We start from the raw sequence: 20,238 nt of genomic DNA, 5'->3' as shown, positions 1-20,238 counted from the left end.
ATTAACTGCAGCCATTAAGACAAACTTAATGTGATAAGGTTTGTGTTGGATGGTCGCAGTCACACACTGAAGACGGGGCTTGTCCCACTTTTTTAGAATGTTAGCAAATCTACTGCACTCTGATTCTATCTTTTTCTTTCAAGAACGGCACAGAGTTCACACGAAATTCGGGCCCCCATCGTGCGTTCCTGTCGACTACCAACTAAAACCACCCCTTCTTCGACGCTGAATATCCCCAGACGAGTTCATTAGAGAACTAAACATGGGGACATTCGCGCTGTCTGGAAGGGTGTTCTTGTAGAAGGTCTTAGGGCTTATCCTACGATATATACCTAATAACGGCACACACCTAGGGAAGGGTCTGATTCCTTTTCAGAAGAAAAAGGGGAAAGGGGTTCGAAAAAGTGATGTTATTATAGAATGAAGAAGAGGAAGATGAAACAAAGAGAAAAGTCTGCACCCTTAACGTCTCTGGTTACCTTTCGATATGGAAGCTGGTTCCTACCGGAACAAGATTAGGACAGATTAGTTTTCCACTGTTGTTTTCGCACTAAAGGAGTTCTTGTCGCTGAGTACCAAGAATGAGGGGAAAGTACATTAAAAGTTGTATGGAGTAGATATGCGTAAGTAATTTTTTACTATTGTTGTCTATTTAATTATTATTCTAATATGACGTATATAGCCGATGTAGCTGCTCTGTGTATATTAAGAGTGTTTGAAGAGAATTAGGAAAAAAAGTTGTTTGTAGGTAACAGATGTACCTGCTTTAGGTATATTCAAAGCAGAAAAAAGTGAGGTAAAGATAAATTTATTTATAGGTATCCCCTTGTGTAGTCCGAGAAAAAACTTCTATCACCTGGCTTGTTCAGCCCTTTCAACTATGGCATTTCTTTTCATGATCTCCGTTATGTGGTCTATTATGATTTCGAAGTCCTCCTTGTTGATCATAGCTACCTGTATAATGTTGTTGGGCGTTGTCAACCCTATCCTGTTACGAAGCCTATCCTGTTACGTCCGGCCGCTCTTACCTGGGGTAAGTTACCGTTTCGGTTATCATATAACATGCCGTTCTTTGGCTAAGAGGTGAATGGGGAGCGTACCAGCGATTGTCTGTAGGACCACGGTAGAAGTGGTTCGGTACGCACTCGTAACTTTGAGAAGGGGTTTCCTCTGTGCTCTATTGATCGTATCTTTGTACTTTTGATATCTCAGTACATCTATCCAGACGGGGGTTCCATATAGGAGGGTCGATTGTACAACGTGTAGGTACAATCTTCTCTTGTTGCTGCTAGGCCAACCTATATTGGGTATTATTCTCTGGATGGCTGCTGTCTGTTTGTAAGCCTTCTTAACCACTCTCGAAAGATGTTTCGTGAAGCGTAAGCCTCTGTTTAAATCAATGCCTAGATATTTAGCACAGTTCACTGATTTTAGCTCATTACTACCTAGTTCAAATCTGGCCCGGCTCTCGGGGCTTTCAGGGCTTTCATATGTGTTAATTTATTGGCTTTTTTAATTAAAAGGATAGGTATATGACAATGGATGAAGTCAGATGTACAATTTTGTTGGGTGTACAATCACAATTTTCTGCCAAAACAGAAACCAAATTTTATTTATCAAAATTTGATAAAAAGCAGTTACACACCCACAAAACTGTACATCTGACTTCATCCATTGTCATATACCTATCCTTTTAATTAAAAAAATCCAATAAATTAACACTAATTTCTAAAATATATCTATGAAATAAATGTAAATGCCTTTTAATAATTTAATAATATAAAACATCACTTTCATTTAACAAACAATTACATAATACCTTATTTCTATTTCATTTGTTAATATCTCCCCCCTCAAGAACTTCCCCACTAATTATCAAACAGTCACAATAAACAGATGATCACCCATCACCAGCAATCCAGGATAGTTTGAACTATGTTTCACGAATCATTAATTAATAATCCTTGTACCGGCATGTAAGTAGTATTTTGGTTATTTACTAATTTATTTCAATTCAATAGATTATCTTATACCAATTTGTGGGTTTTCACTTTGTCTGCTAAATCAATTTTATTTATATTAATAATCACAGACATGTAATATTGGCATAATTACTGTATGTTATCTTTATAAGAGACCACCCTAATATGGGCTTTGTAATTTCAGCATTTATTTACCTGGTACCGTTAGACCTGAAGATGCTTAGCAAAGTGTAGTAAGCGAGACCGGTCGTTTTGGTGGTAAAATTAAATTGATTGTGGGTAAATCTTATTTTATTTCTTTTTACCTATTTGAAATGGACTCACACAGGCAACACATTCATGGTTTCTCAATTTGTCACTTTAATTTTTTCTATTCTAAAATTCTGAGAAAGAGGTCTAGCTCTTAATTTTTTATTTTAAGATTTATAATCTAACATAACCTAAACTTAGCCGTATATGCTGTATGGGATGGGACTTAGAATAAGTTAACAGTTCTGGGCCCCTAGGTGGGACGATAATATTAAAAGATTTGTCTTCTCCTTCTTTAAGTACCCTGTCCGATTATCGAACGTTGGCGATCATATTGGCAATAATAACTTTGTTTACGGCGGCTCTAAATAAATTAGCGGTGGTCTCTTGATACCATTCTCGAAGATTTCGGAGCCAGGATGTTCTTCTTCGGCGTGGGCTTCTTCTTCCGGCGATCTTACCCTGTATTATGAGGTGAAGAAGGTTATACCTCTCTGGACGTCTCATTACATGACTGAAATATTGGAACTTTCGAATTTGTTGCTATAAATAAATAATGATTTATTTTAGACAGCTAGGGTAAAAATTTCATTGATATTTTTAACAATAACTTAATATGTTCGAAAAAGAATCGGAAAATTCTTCGGTTGTAATATTCGATTTGTAGAAGTTTTCTATAAATTCCAAAATAAATAAATAAATATAATACTGACAAAACGAAGATCTATAAAAACGATTAAGGATTATTCAATTTTAATATTGTTTATGGGAAAGAAATTTTTTATTCTCTGCAAATTTGTCCCAACAATACCCTATAAATTAAAATAAATTTCGGTCGCCTACTATAAAACAGATAATAATTAAGATATAAAACGTAAAATTTACTCAGTTGGTATTTCATCCGAAAAATAATCGCTGTCCCTTTTTGTTTTGCAGGAACAATAACAATATGTGGTGTCGGCACATAGCAGCGAAAACAACAGTTAGGAAGGCTGCCCAACCATTAATAGCTATTATAGCTTTGACACTGATTGGGGATGTGGTAGCATGTGGAAGAACAATGCTAAGTAAGTCCTAATTTTGATAAATCGTTTTCATAACCTATTGTATTCGTCCTTTGTGAGATTTTCCGTATATATAATGATACGTATCAATGCAAAGATAAAACGTCGTTACGTCGGTTTGATCATCTTTATATTAAACTAAAATGTATATAAATTAAGTTTATTTTATTTTTTGTATTATAAATTATGTTAAATATAATGTTCTTGATTTGAAGGAAAAAACTTATTTATAGATTAAAAAGTGCTATTTATTTAGTAAGTAGTAGTACCATTTCCAATACATTTATTTGGTAAAAATTGTTGCGTCGGCGTACACGAAGCATTGAAAAATAATGTTTCGAAGACAGTATCAAGAATAAAATTCACATTTAACTTCAAACTATTATTATTATCATTAGTAGTGCTAGCTCTGGTTGAGTCTCGACTTTCCCCAGTCGTTCCTCTTCATCGCCAACCATTGCCCGTTGTTGCGCTGATCATCCTCGCGTGCTTGTCCACAACGTCCCTCCATCTTAGTCTTGGTCTGTCTCTACTCTTATTCCATACTATGTGTGTGAAAAATATGGCACGGAAATAAGTTCATCAGCCACAGAATGTTTTATTTATGTTTAAAGACATTTTTTTGTTCTTGATTGTTTTTATTTTTTAGATATATGTATAAGTCACTGAAGTTTACTAATTTATATTTCTACTTTTACATCTTTGATCAAATTTATTAGCAATTCTAAGGTTTCTGTATTAGCAGCTGACAAAATGTGTGATAGACTTAACGGAAGCAAATATTTTATTTCAATAAAAGTTTGAATTGATTTATTAGATTTTTTTAAATATTTATTGCAGCCAAAGAAAATATGGTTAATATCTCCGTAAGAACTTATATCACAACCGCAGGATAGTTCCGGTAATATGCCAAGCTTAAATAAATGCGACGGGAATTGCCCATGATTCGTTTTTAGGCGAAATACACTTGCCGAGAAGAATTTGGTAGTCGAGTAATTGAATATGTATTGGGGTGGTAGTGGTAAAGTGGGGTATATCTGGAAATACGTATTTTGCGAGATTTTAAGAATATTTTCCCATTGCTATTCCCATTTCAGCCTTATTTTATTTTTTATTAAGTTAAATATATCCCTTACTGTGTAAATATTACAAAATCCAAAGACCTTAGCTAGAGTATCAGCTTTTTCATTCCCTGATATACCTACAGGGCCTCTTACCCAAATATATGTTATATTTAAATTTGCAATCATGTTTTTATACAACATAACATAGGACATCTCATTCTTTCAAATTTTGTATTTTTTATAGACTCTAATGCAGATTTAAAATCTGTTAATATTACTCCTTCGAGTTATTCTGTTATTGTATGTTAACCAGGTAACACCTTTTATAATTCCATAAAGCTCGGGAGTATAAATAATGCTACAAACAGGTGGTAATTTAAATATCAATGATTGGTTTGTTTTTTCGATAAATACCCCACAACCAACACCTTCCTTCGTCTTAGGCCAATCTGTAAATATAAGAGTTTTGTTATAGAAATCACCCAGGATGGATTTTAAGAGGATGTGATTTATTTGATGAGATTCAGTATACTTGGGAATTATAATTATGTGTGTTTTTATTAAAGATTCAAAAGGTATGGTGGACATGTATTGTTATTTGTTACTACCAAACAAATTGGTTAGTTAAGTCTTCTTTCACAATATCACTTGATGTGTTTGACTCCCGGGCTTTTAGTTTTAAAAAATATTTTTATGATAATAATTGACGGGGTAAATCCAAAGGAAATTTATTACATTCTACCAGTATTGCATTCACTGGCGAGGATATCATCCCACCGACGCAAGTTCTAAGACATTTATATTGAACTCTGTCTATTTTTTTAAGGTAGGTTTTACTTGAAGATCCGTATAAACAATATCCGTAGTCAATTATGTATCGCACATAGGCTCTATAGAACATTAAAGCTATACTAGGGGTTGCGCCCCAACTTCGATTTGTTATGCACCTAAGTAAATTAAAACCTTTCTCTTCTTCTTCTTCTTCTTCTTCTTCGCGTGACTAGGATTACTCCTGTTTGTCTGCCTCTTATTCTGTTTCAGTCGTTGTTGACTGTACATTATCTTTCCACCTTTTTGGCGGCCTTCCAACGGGTCTTCTGCTATACGGCTTGTTGTTTTTACAGATGTTCGCTAATCTATCTGGTCCCATTCGGTTTACATGTTCGTTCCAGTTTTTTTTTTTTTTTTTTTTTTTCTTGTTTTTATCCACCTGTTAATATTTTGAATTTTGCATTGTTCGCGTATACTTCTGTTGGTTTGTCTGTCTCTTAATGATATGCCCGCTATTGATCTTAATACTTTCATTTCGATATTGTTGATTTGTTGTTTCGTCTTTCTTGTATCGGTCCTTGTCTCCGCTGCATATGTTAGGATTGGTCTTACTCTTGTCTTGTATATTTTCATTTTGCTTTTCATGGTCAGATATTTGTTTCTCCATATGGTTTCTCGGAGGCAACCACTTACTCTTGCCGCTTTTGATGCTTGCCTTGTGGTCTCTGTTTTTATATCCCTGTCACTAGTGATCTCTACTCCTAAGTAATTGAATTTCATTACTTGTTCTACAATTTTGCCGTCTATTTCTAGTTTGCATCTACGCGGCTCTTTACTGATCACTATACATTTAGATTTTTCTACTGATATTCTCATATTAAGATTGTTTGCTGTGATATTGAAGATGTGGAGCTGCCTTTGTAGGTTATCTTCGTTATCAGCAATTAGTACTGCATCATCGGCATAGCATAGTATCGTGATTTTATGCGCTCCCATGTGGTATCCTTGTCGTTTACTTACTTCGTGAATTATTTGATTCATCACCATATTGAATAACAATGGGCTGAGCGAGTCTCCTTGGCGGATTCCTCCTTTTAGTTCTATGCATTCTGTTTCCCCTGTTGGCATTATAACTCTGGTCTTGTTGTTCTTGTTAATTTCATTAATTGTCCTTATTATCTGATGGTCTATTTGTTCAGCTTGTAATAAATTTAGGATGTCATTTCGCTTCACCCTGTCAAAAGCACTTTTTAAATCTACAAAGCACATGTATGCTGGTCTTCCATATTCAATAGACTTCTCTATTATTTGTCTGATAATGAAAATTGCGTCTATTGAGCTGCGATTCTTCCGGAAGCCTTGTTGTTCATCTGCCATGTTCGCTTTTTCCTCGATTTTATCTTTTATGACTGCCGTTAACAATTTTAATGTACTATTCATCAGACTAATGCCTCTATAATTTTCAGGAATTCTTGAGTCTCCCTTTTTAAATATCGGTAGCTGGAGACTTTCCTTCCATAAGAAAAAGCGAGAACGGAGAAAGGAAAAAGGAGAAAGAAAACCTTTCTCGCTTTTTCTTATTAGGTAACGTACATGGTCTTTGTCTGTAAGATATGTAAGGTCTTTGATCAATGTGTACTCCAAGTTCTAACGTATGGAGCAGAGACATTGACCCTTACCAGAAAAGTAATTAATAAAATACAAGTGGCACAGATAGCGATGGAGAGGTCAATGCTGAATATATCCCTCAGAGACAGAGTATCAAATACAATAATTAGGAGAAAAACTGGTGTTGAAAACAACTGAATTCAGGGTGCTCAAGATAGAATGCATTGGAATTATTTACAGTGTGTGTGTACATTGGAATGCAGTGGACTCAAAACGGCTTATGATGATGATGAACGTACATGACAGATCGCCTTGTCTTTTCACTCGGTATACCACTTTACTCATAGTTGTTTTTACAAGTTTTATTAATTTATGGGGAATGTAAGGATGCTATCATACGCTGACTTAAAGTTCACAAAGAGGTGAAACGTACCAATCTTAAATTCATTAGTTTGTTCTAAGATTAAAAATTTGATCAATTATTGACCTACCTGGCCTAAAACCCCATTGATATTCACTAACAAGTTCTTTCACGTACGTATTTAAACGACCATAAAGGGTGTTAGTGAATACTGTAATTTTTACATTAAAACAAATCTCACTTATTGTGCAGTTGACATATGATTCCACTACACTATTCCTCTGGCATTTGTTTTTCTTCCCAGACTTTGACTATAATGCTGTAAATTTGGTGCGTAACGCTGTTACCCCTATGTTTGATCAGCTCTGATACTCATGGAAGTTGATATTTTTAAGGCGTCTGATTGCGTCTCTCACTTCTAGTATTGAAAGAGGATCTGCGTCGGTATTATTTATTTTGCTATGGGGTGCCGCATCATTTTCCACTTCGGTACTCAGTAGTTCTTTGAATTGCTTAACCCATCTGCTTTGTACTAAGTCACTGGTACTAACTGTATGTCCATTTTAGTCTCTACTCAACGTTAACCATTGTTTGAATTCTTTTCTTGTCTTATTTAGGATGTTATATACCTTTTTACTTTCATCTTGCCCCTTTAGTAATTGAAGCTCTTGCATAATCTCGTTTTCTAAGGTCCGCTTTTTTTCGATGCACGCGTTTTTCCTTCTTCCTTATTTCTTTAAACGTTTGCTCCTTATCTCATGTTCTTCTTTGTTGCATAAGTTTATATGCTTAATTTTTCTTTTATTGATATCTTCACATTCATCATGAAACCAGTCGAGAGCGTCTTCTGCTCCTAGGACGTCATTTTCTGCTTCCTTAATTGTTTTTTTACATATATCATATTGTTTGCTAGCTGTTAAATTCTCATCTACTGTGTTTTCATTTTCAAGGTAATTTCAAGGTTTGATACGATCAAACTCAAAAGAAATAAAAATGGTTTTATTTTTTTAAAGCGAAGCTTCTGTACTTTTAAGTTTTGTTTAATATACTAACTTTTTAAATAAAAATAAAAATAGAAACAAATTCTTTAATATATTGTAAATAATATTGGTTCAGTCTTCAGGGATTTGATCTCTAAAAACAAGAGAATGTCAATTTTGGGACCCCAATTAGTCAATTTTTGCTGAGAATGTCAATTTTGGGACTCCAAAAAATATGCAAAAAAGTTTACCACTCCTAGTCCTGGGCTTCTTCGTTAAACCCCCCTCGTAGGGTGAGGAAGGAAGGAAAAAAATCGATTTACCAAGTATCTGCGGGCTGTAAAAAAAAATATTTTAAATAAAAGATGTAGATGAGATAATTTTAAACCAATATATTTATTTGAACACTTTTTCTGTAAAACGAACCGTTCTCTCATAAATAACGCTTGAAGCATCCGGTGATTTAGAATGTTAGTTACGCGCGCGAAATCAATTTTTAAGAAAAAATTAGTATCAACTCGACGGTAAAAATTCGTTGATCATAGTGTCATTTTTATAATAATACAAATGATACCTTGCGCGCTTTTCGCAATTTTATTACGACTTTTATAAGAGCAATAAAATTTATCACTTCCATTGATCGGTCACTATGAAACTTCCATTGTTAGAGCCTAATCGGTTCTCGGTAAATTTCGGTTTTAAGTAATGGCAACAAATAACATTGGAAATATGCCTGAATTTAAACTAATATGATCCGAAATTGTATATAGAGAAAAAAGTATAGAAAAAAAGAAGAACACAAATCATTTATAAAATTATGTTATAGTTATATTCTAGATATACGATTTTAATTTTATAGTGTTGGTGAAGTGCTAAAATAGAGACTTTGTCAATTTTAGATTTATGTTTGAACTAGGATTTTCTAAATTGTGGAAATCAATAGATTTAAGAATAGTTTGTAAATAATAGGTTGCATTAAAATGTGATATCTACCTGCCGTTTTTAGGGATTCATTTCTGTTATCTCAAAAGCGGTCATTAACGCTGAAGGAGAAAGTAGAAAGTTATTGTCTTGTATGATTTGTAAACAATTACGGGAATTTGAAATTAGTTGAGTTTTAAGAATTTGGAGAGTTTTGGTATTTAGTTGAATGCCCAGAAAGAATGTTTTGATTGGTTACTAGAAATTATGCAAGGGATAGACAAACGGGAATGAGATTGAAAAAGCAAGCAGGATGATCTGCTATTGGACATGAAGCGAGTGAAGACAAAATTGAAAGGAATGTGCCGATAGTTTGTTTTTTTAAACCGGTGAAAGAAAAATTATTGTGGCGATAAGTAGTGCAAAGAAAGTGTTGAAAGCTGTAGTTGCAGTATTTGTAAGTAAAATAATTTACTATTCTTGAAACGAAGGATAGCTAAGAAGAATTTTGGCCCTCCAATAGGAGCAATAAACATTTTTAGGAGTTTGTCGACAGTTTTGTTTTTCTAAGCAGAACTCGGGAAGAAGTTTGTTGGATCAGGAACTAATTAAAGTAAATCCTTTTAGAAAAATACAGAGGCAAATTGTGGAAACGAGACATTGATTGAACGATATTTAATTTGAATTGTTTTGTGGTTAATTGTATATGCAACAGAGTAATTTAGGGAATAATTTATTTATAAGATATTTATTTAGTATATGAAAATCTTCAAAGGTATTTGGTCATTATATTTTGAATTTATTGCACAAATTGATTTCTTTTATTTATTTCCTCCTCTCTCCTCTGTTTTCTCAAGCACTATTTAAAGAAAAGGTAATTTTTTGAACTCAATTTAGAACCCTGAGATGAGAAAACATATATTTATTAATCTGGCGTCTACATTAAAATTCATTAAATAAATTTTTTGTTTTAATTTGCTAATTAGATCATAATTAATTTGATTTTGTGGATGAAATTTCAAATTTAACTTATCATAATTATATATATATATATATATATATATATATATATATATATATATATATGTATATATATTAATGTACAATCATCAAGACAATATATAGACAGTATAGATTCAAGAACTCGGTGGTTGGTTAGAAGCTCTTGTTATGGATATTGCTTCTATATGTTTTAAAGTAGTTTATAAAATTACCTGAAAAACATCCCGTAAATTCAAAAACTAAATTTTAAGATAATGCCACGTAGTACAAATAGTAATAGTACCGAGATATATATGTAATTTTGATATTGATCTATAATTATAATATTATTTGGTCAACAAAAGATATCAACAGTATTTAGAATATCATTTCTATCGGACATTTGCTTTATCCTAATAAAATATAAAAATATTTATCGACACTTATATTCACTTTATTTCCTTATTTTATTGTTAGCAGATGATTGATAATTTTGTCAAACTAAATTAGGATATGAATTATTCAGTAAGTCAGTAGTCGTTGCATGGTAGGTTGAAGAATAATCAATTTTCTATTTTGTATTATAATCGATGTTTCTGTAGTAAAGGGAGATGGTAATTTTTATTCAAGGTGTATAACAATACATTAAATTCTATATCCTGATGAATTTCAATATTTTGCATACAATTTATTTATTTTTCAATAAATTTGAATTGTACATTATTTTGTTATATTAACATTTTAAGAAGAAGAAGGCTTTATTAGCCGACTATCAGTTCACGAAAGCCACCTATAAGAAGCTTCTACGTTATAATTTTTTTTGTATCTTATTTATGATATAGTGCAGTTAGACTTCTTTTATTTTATTATACAATTTGTGAAGATTACAAAAAATGTTCCTTCTCTTGTTTTCTATTTTTCGTGCATTTTAAAGAGGGCGACAAAAATTTTTCGTCCAAATATTATTGTTCCATACCGAACAGATAATCTCTTTAACGGCAAATCTGAAACATAAAATTCGCAAAGGGTTTTAAAAGAGATCTGCCCTTACGTGATAATTTACCAGAAAAATTAAAAATTCTTGAAAAAAAAAACAAAATAACGGAGCATTTAGCAGCACTTGCGCATTACTCATATGCCACTGTACTCTGTGAGAACTATAACATAGCCTTTTGACTGCGTTGCATTTAACTCATGAATGATTTTTGGATTGGATTTTATATTCACTTTTTTATAATGCAAAAGTTTATTTCAAAATAAACTAACTGTAAAATGACAAAAACGTATATTATTTGCCAAAAAGATTCAGGAAACACAAGCTATTTAAGTCAGTAAATTAGTTTAATAATATTGCAACACCACAGACCCTTTTATAATCTTTTAATATTGCTAATACAATTCTTAACTTTCTGAATAAAATTTATGGTATAACTATTTTTAAGTTTTTCCCAGCTTTCCTCGATTAAAAATAATAACATCAAGGAACGCTGGGAAAAACTCAGAAATAAGCGATGAACGAACTAATAAAAATGTAACACATTCATAAGGAAAATGGGCAGCTACATTCGATCATTATTTGCTAAAGGTGGCGATAATAAACCACCAACACCAGAGGTGACGTAAACTTAGAAATAAATATTGAGGAGGAAGAGGTAAAGGAAGCATTAAGGAAATTAAAAAACAGAAAATCACCAGGAAATGACAGAATACAACAAACTCCTAAAGTACGGAGGACCAGATCTGACCAAACAACTACTAAAAGTAATCCAGAAAATAATAGAACAAAACAGAATTCCTCAAGAACGTAGATCAAGCAGACCTAATACTTCTCTTTAAAAAGGGAGACAAATCGAACCCAAAACATTACAGAGGAATTAATTTATTAAGCACAACACTAAAATTAACCCACATATTACTGAAACTATTTTTTTAATTTTATCATTACTTAAAAGAAATATAAGGAAATGTGTCTTCGTTAACGACAAAAAGTACTAAAATAATAATTTTTGCATTAGCTGTCAAAATATGTTACGTTCTTTTAAAATGACAGCGGTAAGAAGCAGTATATATTTGAAAGTAAAACTTTATTATACAAAAATAATTAAAAAGTATGGAAATCCTTAAAACATTGTTTAGGGTGTAATGGTATTTTTTTGCATTTTTTGCACAAAAATTGAACCTTTTTCTTGCAAAGTCCGCAACGAGATTGTTTTTCTTGATAAACAATTAAATGGTTCATACCATCATATGTATCTTGAATGTAAGACCGTGTTGATATTCCGTCTTGTTGGGCCGCGTTTGGTATCTTTTTTGAAGGAGTCCAGAAGGTTGCAAGCTATTTGCCTTCTAAATTCCAGCTGATCAAGGCTTCCTCCGTCTTTTCGGTCCAATTGACACGCGTTTTAAATAGCCATGTCAATTCCATGTTATATTAGCGGAAAGTACCATTTTTTCCCTCTTATAGAGATCCGGTAAAGACTAATGTTTTGGTCATAGCGGTCTACGCCACCCATAAAAGACTTCTATTGCTTTATCATATTTGATTGAGAAACAAAAATGTGTCTCTTCTCCTTATGGGAAAACCGTTTGACTAAGTGATGTGGTTTTACCGAACAATATTAGATGCAAATGTAACGACACTATTGTCGTGCCAGCGACACACCTGTGTTTTTATCTAATCTGTAATCGTAAGTTCCCCTTTCTTTTTTTTTATAGCTGTTGGAGCGAATGGGGAGCATTTTAGTGTTCTAGTGTCCCTTATTGCACGTGTACCGAAAATACCTCTAGTTTTTAACCCATTTAGTAGATGCATGGATGAGAAGAAGTTATCAAAAAAAAAGTGGAATCTCGTTTTTGGCCAGCGTGATTGAGGCATATGTGCATATGACAAAACAACCGACGAACCAAGACCCAAGTTTTTCTATAAGGGTGGTATTTGCACTGAGTTGCCTTGATACGGTGTAAATCATACAGTATAACCTAGACGGAGAGTATCTATCCAAAGCTTATAACCCCAACGAATGGGTTTGTTTCGTATAAATTGTTTCGTAGGGTGCCTTCCAAAATATGGTAACATAGCTTCATTTAGGCTATGTTGCGAAAGGAGCGTGATTTAAAAAATTTGTACTTAATGAATCATATAATGGCCGTATTTTAGCAAACTTGTCTGTTTTGTTCAAACTATTATTATCACACACATGAAGAATTTTCATTATATGGGAAAATCTATCTCTCGATAGATCTCCAACGACTTTTTCCTTCTGACTATTATCACGATTTTCCCAATACATATATCTTTTTGGTAACACCACGTGTATATATATATATATATATATATATATATATAACGAGTTTATTACAGCTGCCGCCGTTACTCGCAACCTAGCTTCCAACGCTTGCGATCGTTCCAGTCATCTACTTGTAGACCCCTATCTTCCATTGCACCTTTTACTTCTTGTCTCCACGATCTTCTTTGGTCTTCCCTTTTTCCTGCGGGGATCCACTGTAACATTCTCTTTGGCCATCGTTGATCATTCATCCTTTCTACATGGTCATACCATTTCAGCCTTTTGCATTCTATAGTTTCCAGGACGTCAATGTCTATGCCCATACGCTCTCTGATTTCAGTATTCCTTACTCTATCTCTTCTAGTGAGTTGGCAACATCTTCTCCAATAATTCATTTCCATTGCTTGTATTTTGGATGCGCCATTTTTTTTATTACCCAAAGCTCTGAACCATATGTAGCAATGCTTTTTATGATACTTTTGTATATCCTAATTTTTGTGTTTCGGGTGATGTGGTTGTTCCAAAGTATACTATTCAGTTAGTGTTCATACTAACACCACGTAGACACTCAAAATAAGCACACTCACAAAACACCTAATTTTATTATCTGTTACATCACTAGTCAAGTTTTTTTGTGCCGGGTATGTATTTGTATATGTTGTTATCATATTGAATAGGTTGTCGTCAAAAAATAGTCCGAAGAGCTGTAACGGCGTGCTATTTTGTTTAGGTCCGAGTCCGGTCTAGTCTCCAGTAAATTTTTAGGATGCTGGTACAGATCACCTATAAGCCATTGTGCAGATCCTAGCTTTTCGAGAATAATCGAAGGTTAAGTTTCTTCTTTGCATAGTGTGGCAAGAGGTACGTCGTCGTCGTCGGAATCCGACTCTTCTGCACTCTGATCTTGATTGTCGAAAATAACCTCCACGTCATTTCTCAGCTAGCTTCCTGGTAAATGGTCTATCGTTGTGACATCCGCCGAAGAAAGTTATTAAAATATAAATACTGAAAAATCAAGGACTGTCAATTTAAACTAGGTATTTTAAAGACAATTAATTTAAACCCACCTATCCTATAGCTACAAAATCAAGAACAAACCAAGGATAAATAAGTATAAACCAAAGTTAAGTAATTTAAATGCAATAACTCAATGTAAGTGTAAACATTAATGAATGTATTTAACATTCCTAATAAACTCTATCTTATCGTTGGATATCCGATATCAATTTGTAACAACATTCGTTTATTCCTTATTGCTATACGAAGTGGAAACATGGACTCTCGCAATTACAAGTATGAGACGTATAGAGAAGCCTTTGAAATGTGTGTTTTTCGAAGAATGCTGAAGATTTCGTGGACAGAGCACGTGACCAATAACGAGGTGCTGAGAAGAATGAGGACTGAGAGAGAACTGCTAAATATTGTAAACAACAGAAAAACGAGTTATCTAGGACATATGCACAGAGAAGAAAAATATAACTTTCTACGACTCATAATGGAAGGGAAAGTAGAAGGAAAAAGAGGTCCAGGAAGAAAAAATGCTCCTAGCTGAAGAATGTAAGAGACTGGACAGGCATGGACACACATTCGTTACTAAGAACAGCTCAAGATAGAGAGAAATTTGTCGTAGTTACAGCCACCCTTCCGTAATGAAGAAGAAACCTTAAGAATAACTGTAAACAGCATTTTATTTAAATTAATTTATTCAACAAAAAACATAATATAATTAAGGAATAGTTATTTCTATAATGACACATATTAGGCTATAAGTGCACGAATCGTCAGCAACAGCCGGCAACAAGTGGTAAATAAAAGTTCAGTGATTAAAAATACTATAAGAAAAGTAAATATTATATAATTTTATAAAAATGTATTCTTTTCGCCTTTCCGATTTAGCAAATCGCTCTATGATTGCATCAACATCTAGAGAAATTCCAGGATTGATGAGTACTAAACCAGTTAACAGAAGTTCTATTTCTAAGCCAAGACTTTGGACACATAAGCGTAGAACGCTCTGTTATTGCGGCACTGACTGGCAGTGTAATATATATTTGCAGAAATATTCTGATATTTGGATACATAGGTATGAATATCGCAGTTTTCTAATACTTCTAAAATACATTCAGGAAGTTTTCCATTATTTTGCACGACTCCTTTTCCACTTTTGAATCCACAGTGAAAACTCTTGTTCTACTGTGGAATATGTAGTAAGTAGTTGGTCCAATAATATCCTGGAAGGTGGAAGTTAAGATTAAGATTGTCTAAAAGGGGTAAATAAATAGATCTTCGGAAATATTTCGCAAGGGTTAGCAGATTGGTTTTGACGAAAGGTTTGACGAGAAACTATACGAGGCATCTTCAATTCAATGTCTAGTTATTCAGCTATTTGTTTACTTCATAGTAAAGTTTGCTAAAAACAGATTCAGCATTTGATCTTTTATTTTGAAGAATGCATTTAGTGTCCTCTATGGCCTCAGTAGCCTACTTAAAATCTAATTTTGGTGACTGAAGAAGACGACTAAGTGATACAGTTGTACCTAAAACATCACTAAGACAAACTACTGTTTTACAGTTTCACAAATACCTTGAACAGCAGCCCCCAGTTCCTTTATTTGTATTCGCTAACGTATCAGAGAGAGCTAATGCCACAACAATATTCACTTTGATATTTATTATAGATAAATTATAAAATGTAGCACACAGTCTCAACAATTATAATATATTCAAATTACAAACAACCAATTCGTAGACAAAACTGAAGATAAGAAATACCTAAATACAAAATAAAAATGTGCTGATTTCGTGCGAAAAGTCATGTCATGTACATTGAATGAGCAATAATGTGTGGGAGGTAATTCTATCTCATCGATAATCGATCGATTCTCTGGCACTCAAATGACGAATTGTAAAAATTTGAAAATCGCGTAACTCTGAATTCGCGGAAGTCAGGTTGTTAATCGAGGTATTACTGTATTCGGAATTGTTGATTTTTTAAAGAGCAATTTAAAAAGGCTTCCGTATAATTCTACACTTACCTCTACAATAAATGAGTTTGAATCATTTCAACTTTTGACTTCCTGCTTATAGGGTTGATGGGTTTTAAATTATTTTTTAGGATTATTTGATTGATATTTAATTTTGTTTTGGGGGTGGTCATGACCCCCGTGACGTCCCCTTGGATCCGCCACTGGCTACATATCATTCTGTCCAGATTTATCCACCACTTCTGGTGCCTTTCTAACTTGGGCGAATCGAATTTGTTGTTTTTTTTAGGGAGTATTAGAGTATATTTTTTTTTTGAAGAGAAAAAGGTGTATAACACATGCATACTACCAGTTTGTACTTACGGCTTGGAGACAGTAGCCCTTACCAAAAAATCTGCTAAAAAATTAGAAACAACGCAAAGAGCAATGGAACGAATCATGCTTGGAATATCACTAAGAGACAAGATTAGAAACACCGAGATAAGACGTAGAACGAAGATTAGAGATATTGTGGAAGAAATTGCAAAAATGAAATGGCGCTGGGCAGGTCACGTAGCCCGATATAATGACAACAGGTGGACACGGAGAATTCTAGAATGGAGACCAAGGACGACAACAAGAAGCACGGGAAGACCTCAAAAAAGATGGGTAGATGACATAAGAACAGTGGCAGGCAAACAGTGGATTAGATTGGCGCAAGATAGAGAAAGATGGAAGCAATTGGGAGAGACCTACATTCAGGAGTGGATGGAAAATGGTTGACAAAGAAGAAGATTAGAGTATATAGGGTTTTGATATCTAAAACGTTTTTCTTATACGTACGATGGCCCACTTCCTAAATGACTGATATTTTATTATTAATAATCAGTAGAACATTTTGTTAATTTTATTACGTAAACCATCACAAACAATGTAATTTTAGTTTTTATTACTTCCAAATAAACTTAATATTGATTGGTTTTTTTTCAGGAACAAGAAGTATATCTCAGTACAACAAACAGTTAATATTGGACTTGCATAATGCAATGAGGCAGTCGATTGCATTAGGACAAATAGGAGGTCAACCTCCCGCGGCTAACATGATGGAAATGGTAAGCAGTTTATGTATTAATTAACACAACCAATGAACATCATTTGAATCGAGTAAAACAATGTTAATATTTATATAATAGCGTACTAATTGTGTTATATCAAATTATAGTGTTACAGCGTTACACAAAATTACATAAAATAATACACTAAAGACCGTTTTTCATTTTTTTACAAAATTTAGTCATATATACCATTACACGCTTTTTCGGTATTACCGCTATTATAATATTTCCACATTTCACAATTCTCCACATTAAGTGGAGAATTTTAAAATACATACGACAATTTGGTAACGAAAATTGTTTCGGTGTTAACGTCCTTTTATCATACGTAAGTACATATACATAAGTAATTGATCATATGTACTGTAACACAAAGTATTTTGGGCCAATGTAACAAATTACAATCAAAAAACAAATGAATTAAGGAAGGTTGTCTTCGTGCACCACTAAGGGTCAACTATAAAATGAACCTTAATACACTAAAGAAACTACTAATCCTCACAAAGGAAGAGATTAGATCAGTATGATAAACATTGGAAAATGTAAATATAACAAATATATGAATTTGAAATATAACAAAATTGAAATGTAGAAAAAATGTAATTAAATTGGAATATAAAAATATAATTAAATTGAAGGCTGGCTAGCGGAATATGTAAGAGAGTAACTACTTGACACTCAAAAGAGGATTCGGCTAATTTGCATGCCCTACAGAGCCCGTAGAATGAGAAAATAGGTGACAAGTAAATAAAAAAAAATATGAATAGATGTAAATGTAAGTGATAGAATATGAAAGTTGCTCTAAGATCTGAGTGGGCTCCAGGAAAGTATTAACCTATACTTTCCAAGGTATCTTGTAATGCTGTGTACCCTTTTTGCTGAAATGGAATAAAACAGGTATTAATTTAAATATTTAGTCTTAACAAAAAATTTAATACCTAACCAAATATATACAGTTTATCTTAAGTCTTTTTGCTACCCACCACCGCTTATGTACAGTTAACCTAGTTATATACAAAAAAATTCCCTGATTATACACAATTTATTCCTGATTATATATGAATTTAAATTTACTGAAAGGTAGGACCTAATACTATTTAATGAACTTACAAATAATAAATATAAGTAAGAAAATTTACTAATTCCACCTAAAAAGTTAATTTATTCGCCTACTAGAAGTGTAATTCTGTACTTCGACTTTCAATTAAAAGTACTAATAAAGTAATAAGGACACCCTATCCTGAGTAATAGGTGCCAAAGGTTTAAATATATATTAATGAAAATACCAATAACAAACTCTCTGATTAACTGTGTACATAAAAAACCGTACAGTAGAGTTAATAGGGAGAATTTAAAACCTCAACCTGTAGTCGACAATTAGTCCCAAAATATTATTCAATATTATAAAAAAAATGACGGATCTGTATTAGTATAAGAAATAGTATGATTTAAAGTTAAAAAAAATATATAGAAAATTATTAAAATTGATGGATAAAAAACTTACAAATTGACAGTGTTCCACACTCTAATTAATGAGGAAGGTCCTTGCGGCTGGTTTCCTGAAGTTGTCCGGGAATAGTCTGGTAGCGATCTGGACCTCTGAAGGAACAGCTAAGAATGACGAGAATCAACCCTGGGTATAATCTGCCTATATAAATAATATAGGTATATATGTGCCTATATGAATAATCTCCGTTTATTCAGGTCGCCTAAGGAGATACAAAGTTAGTAACAACCGTAAATGCGACAATATACTTTTTGAGAATGCAGAGAAGGTTTTCTATAGAAAACTGAATTCCACTGTAGAAAATATAAGTAAATCCTACCCAAGCCAAGAAGAAATTCATGAGTTTTGGGGAAACCAACTTTCCAACCAACTCATAACAACAATGCTGGATGGATTGAAGACACGACGAACAACTGTCAACACTACAGGAATATTCCTTACGATCCTTTCACCACTGAAGAAGTCTCGAACATTATCAAAGAGCTTCATAACTGGAAATCTCCTGGACCAGACGGAGTTCAAAACTTCTGGCTAAAGAAGTTTTGGAGCGTTCATGAGCTTTTAACAGTATTGATTAATAATATTATTTCTAATTCACAGGAAATACCGTCATTTCTTACTCAGGGAACCACTTATCCAATACCGAAGGATCAAAATAACACCCAAGATCCAGCCAAGAACCGCCCAATTACTTGTCTTCCAACTTTATACAAATTGGTCACATCCTGTGTGGCCCAGCGTATCTACCAACACTGTGCTCTGAACAATATCATAGAGCCTCAACAGAAAGGATGCGCTAAGGGCTCCATGGGCTGCAAAGAACAACTTATCATCGACTCAGTCATTTCTAACCAGGCATACACCAAAAAAAGAAACCTTTTTACTGCCTCCATTGACTACAAGAAGGCTTTTGATTCAGTACCGCATGAATGGCTTATAGATACATTGAAAATATATAAAGTCGATGATAATCTCGTAACATTTTTGAAGCATATAATGGCAGAGTGGAAGACTAAAATTCACCTTCAAATACCTGGTGAAACCAATATCGAAACTGAAGATATCCCTATTAACCGGGGCATTTTCCAGGGAGACTGATTGAGTCCACTTTGGTTCTGCCTAGCGATGAACCCACTATCTCAGCTGCTGAACCCCATTGACTCAGGATTTAGCATCAAAAATAACAACTGTTGTGGCGAAGCTTAATCGTCTGTTGTATATGGATAATTTGAAATTAATGGCTTCCACTCGAAACCACCTAGATCGGATGCTAAAAACTGTAGAAACTTTCTCAAATGATATTAGTATGCATTTTGGACTAGACAAGTGCCGTATACTAAATATAGTCAGAGGAACGGTTCAGCCCGGAGGTTTCGATATGCAAG

General features: G+C 33.5%; 1 protein-coding gene across 1 annotated transcript in view; it reads left to right on the top strand.

Moving 5' to 3' along the window:
* Nucleotides 1–20,238, top strand: part of LOC140441282 (venom allergen 5 2-like) — a 218,236-nt gene that overhangs the window by 108,490 nt on the left and 89,508 nt on the right. The window contains exons 2-3 of the mRNA XM_072531899.1: nt 3,168–3,298; nt 17,222–17,343. Of these exons, the coding sequence (XP_072388000.1) occupies nt 3,181–3,298; nt 17,222–17,343 (240 nt within the window). The 5' untranslated portion in view covers nt 3,168–3,180. The remainder of the gene's footprint in view (nt 1–3,167; nt 3,299–17,221; nt 17,344–20,238) is intronic.

This window comes from Diabrotica undecimpunctata, chromosome 5, assembly GCF_040954645.1.
Source record: "Diabrotica undecimpunctata isolate CICGRU chromosome 5, icDiaUnde3, whole genome shotgun sequence".
Lineage (NCBI taxonomy): Eukaryota > Metazoa > Arthropoda > Insecta > Coleoptera > Chrysomelidae > Diabrotica > Diabrotica undecimpunctata.
This window is presented reverse-complemented; position numbering and strand designations above follow the sequence as displayed.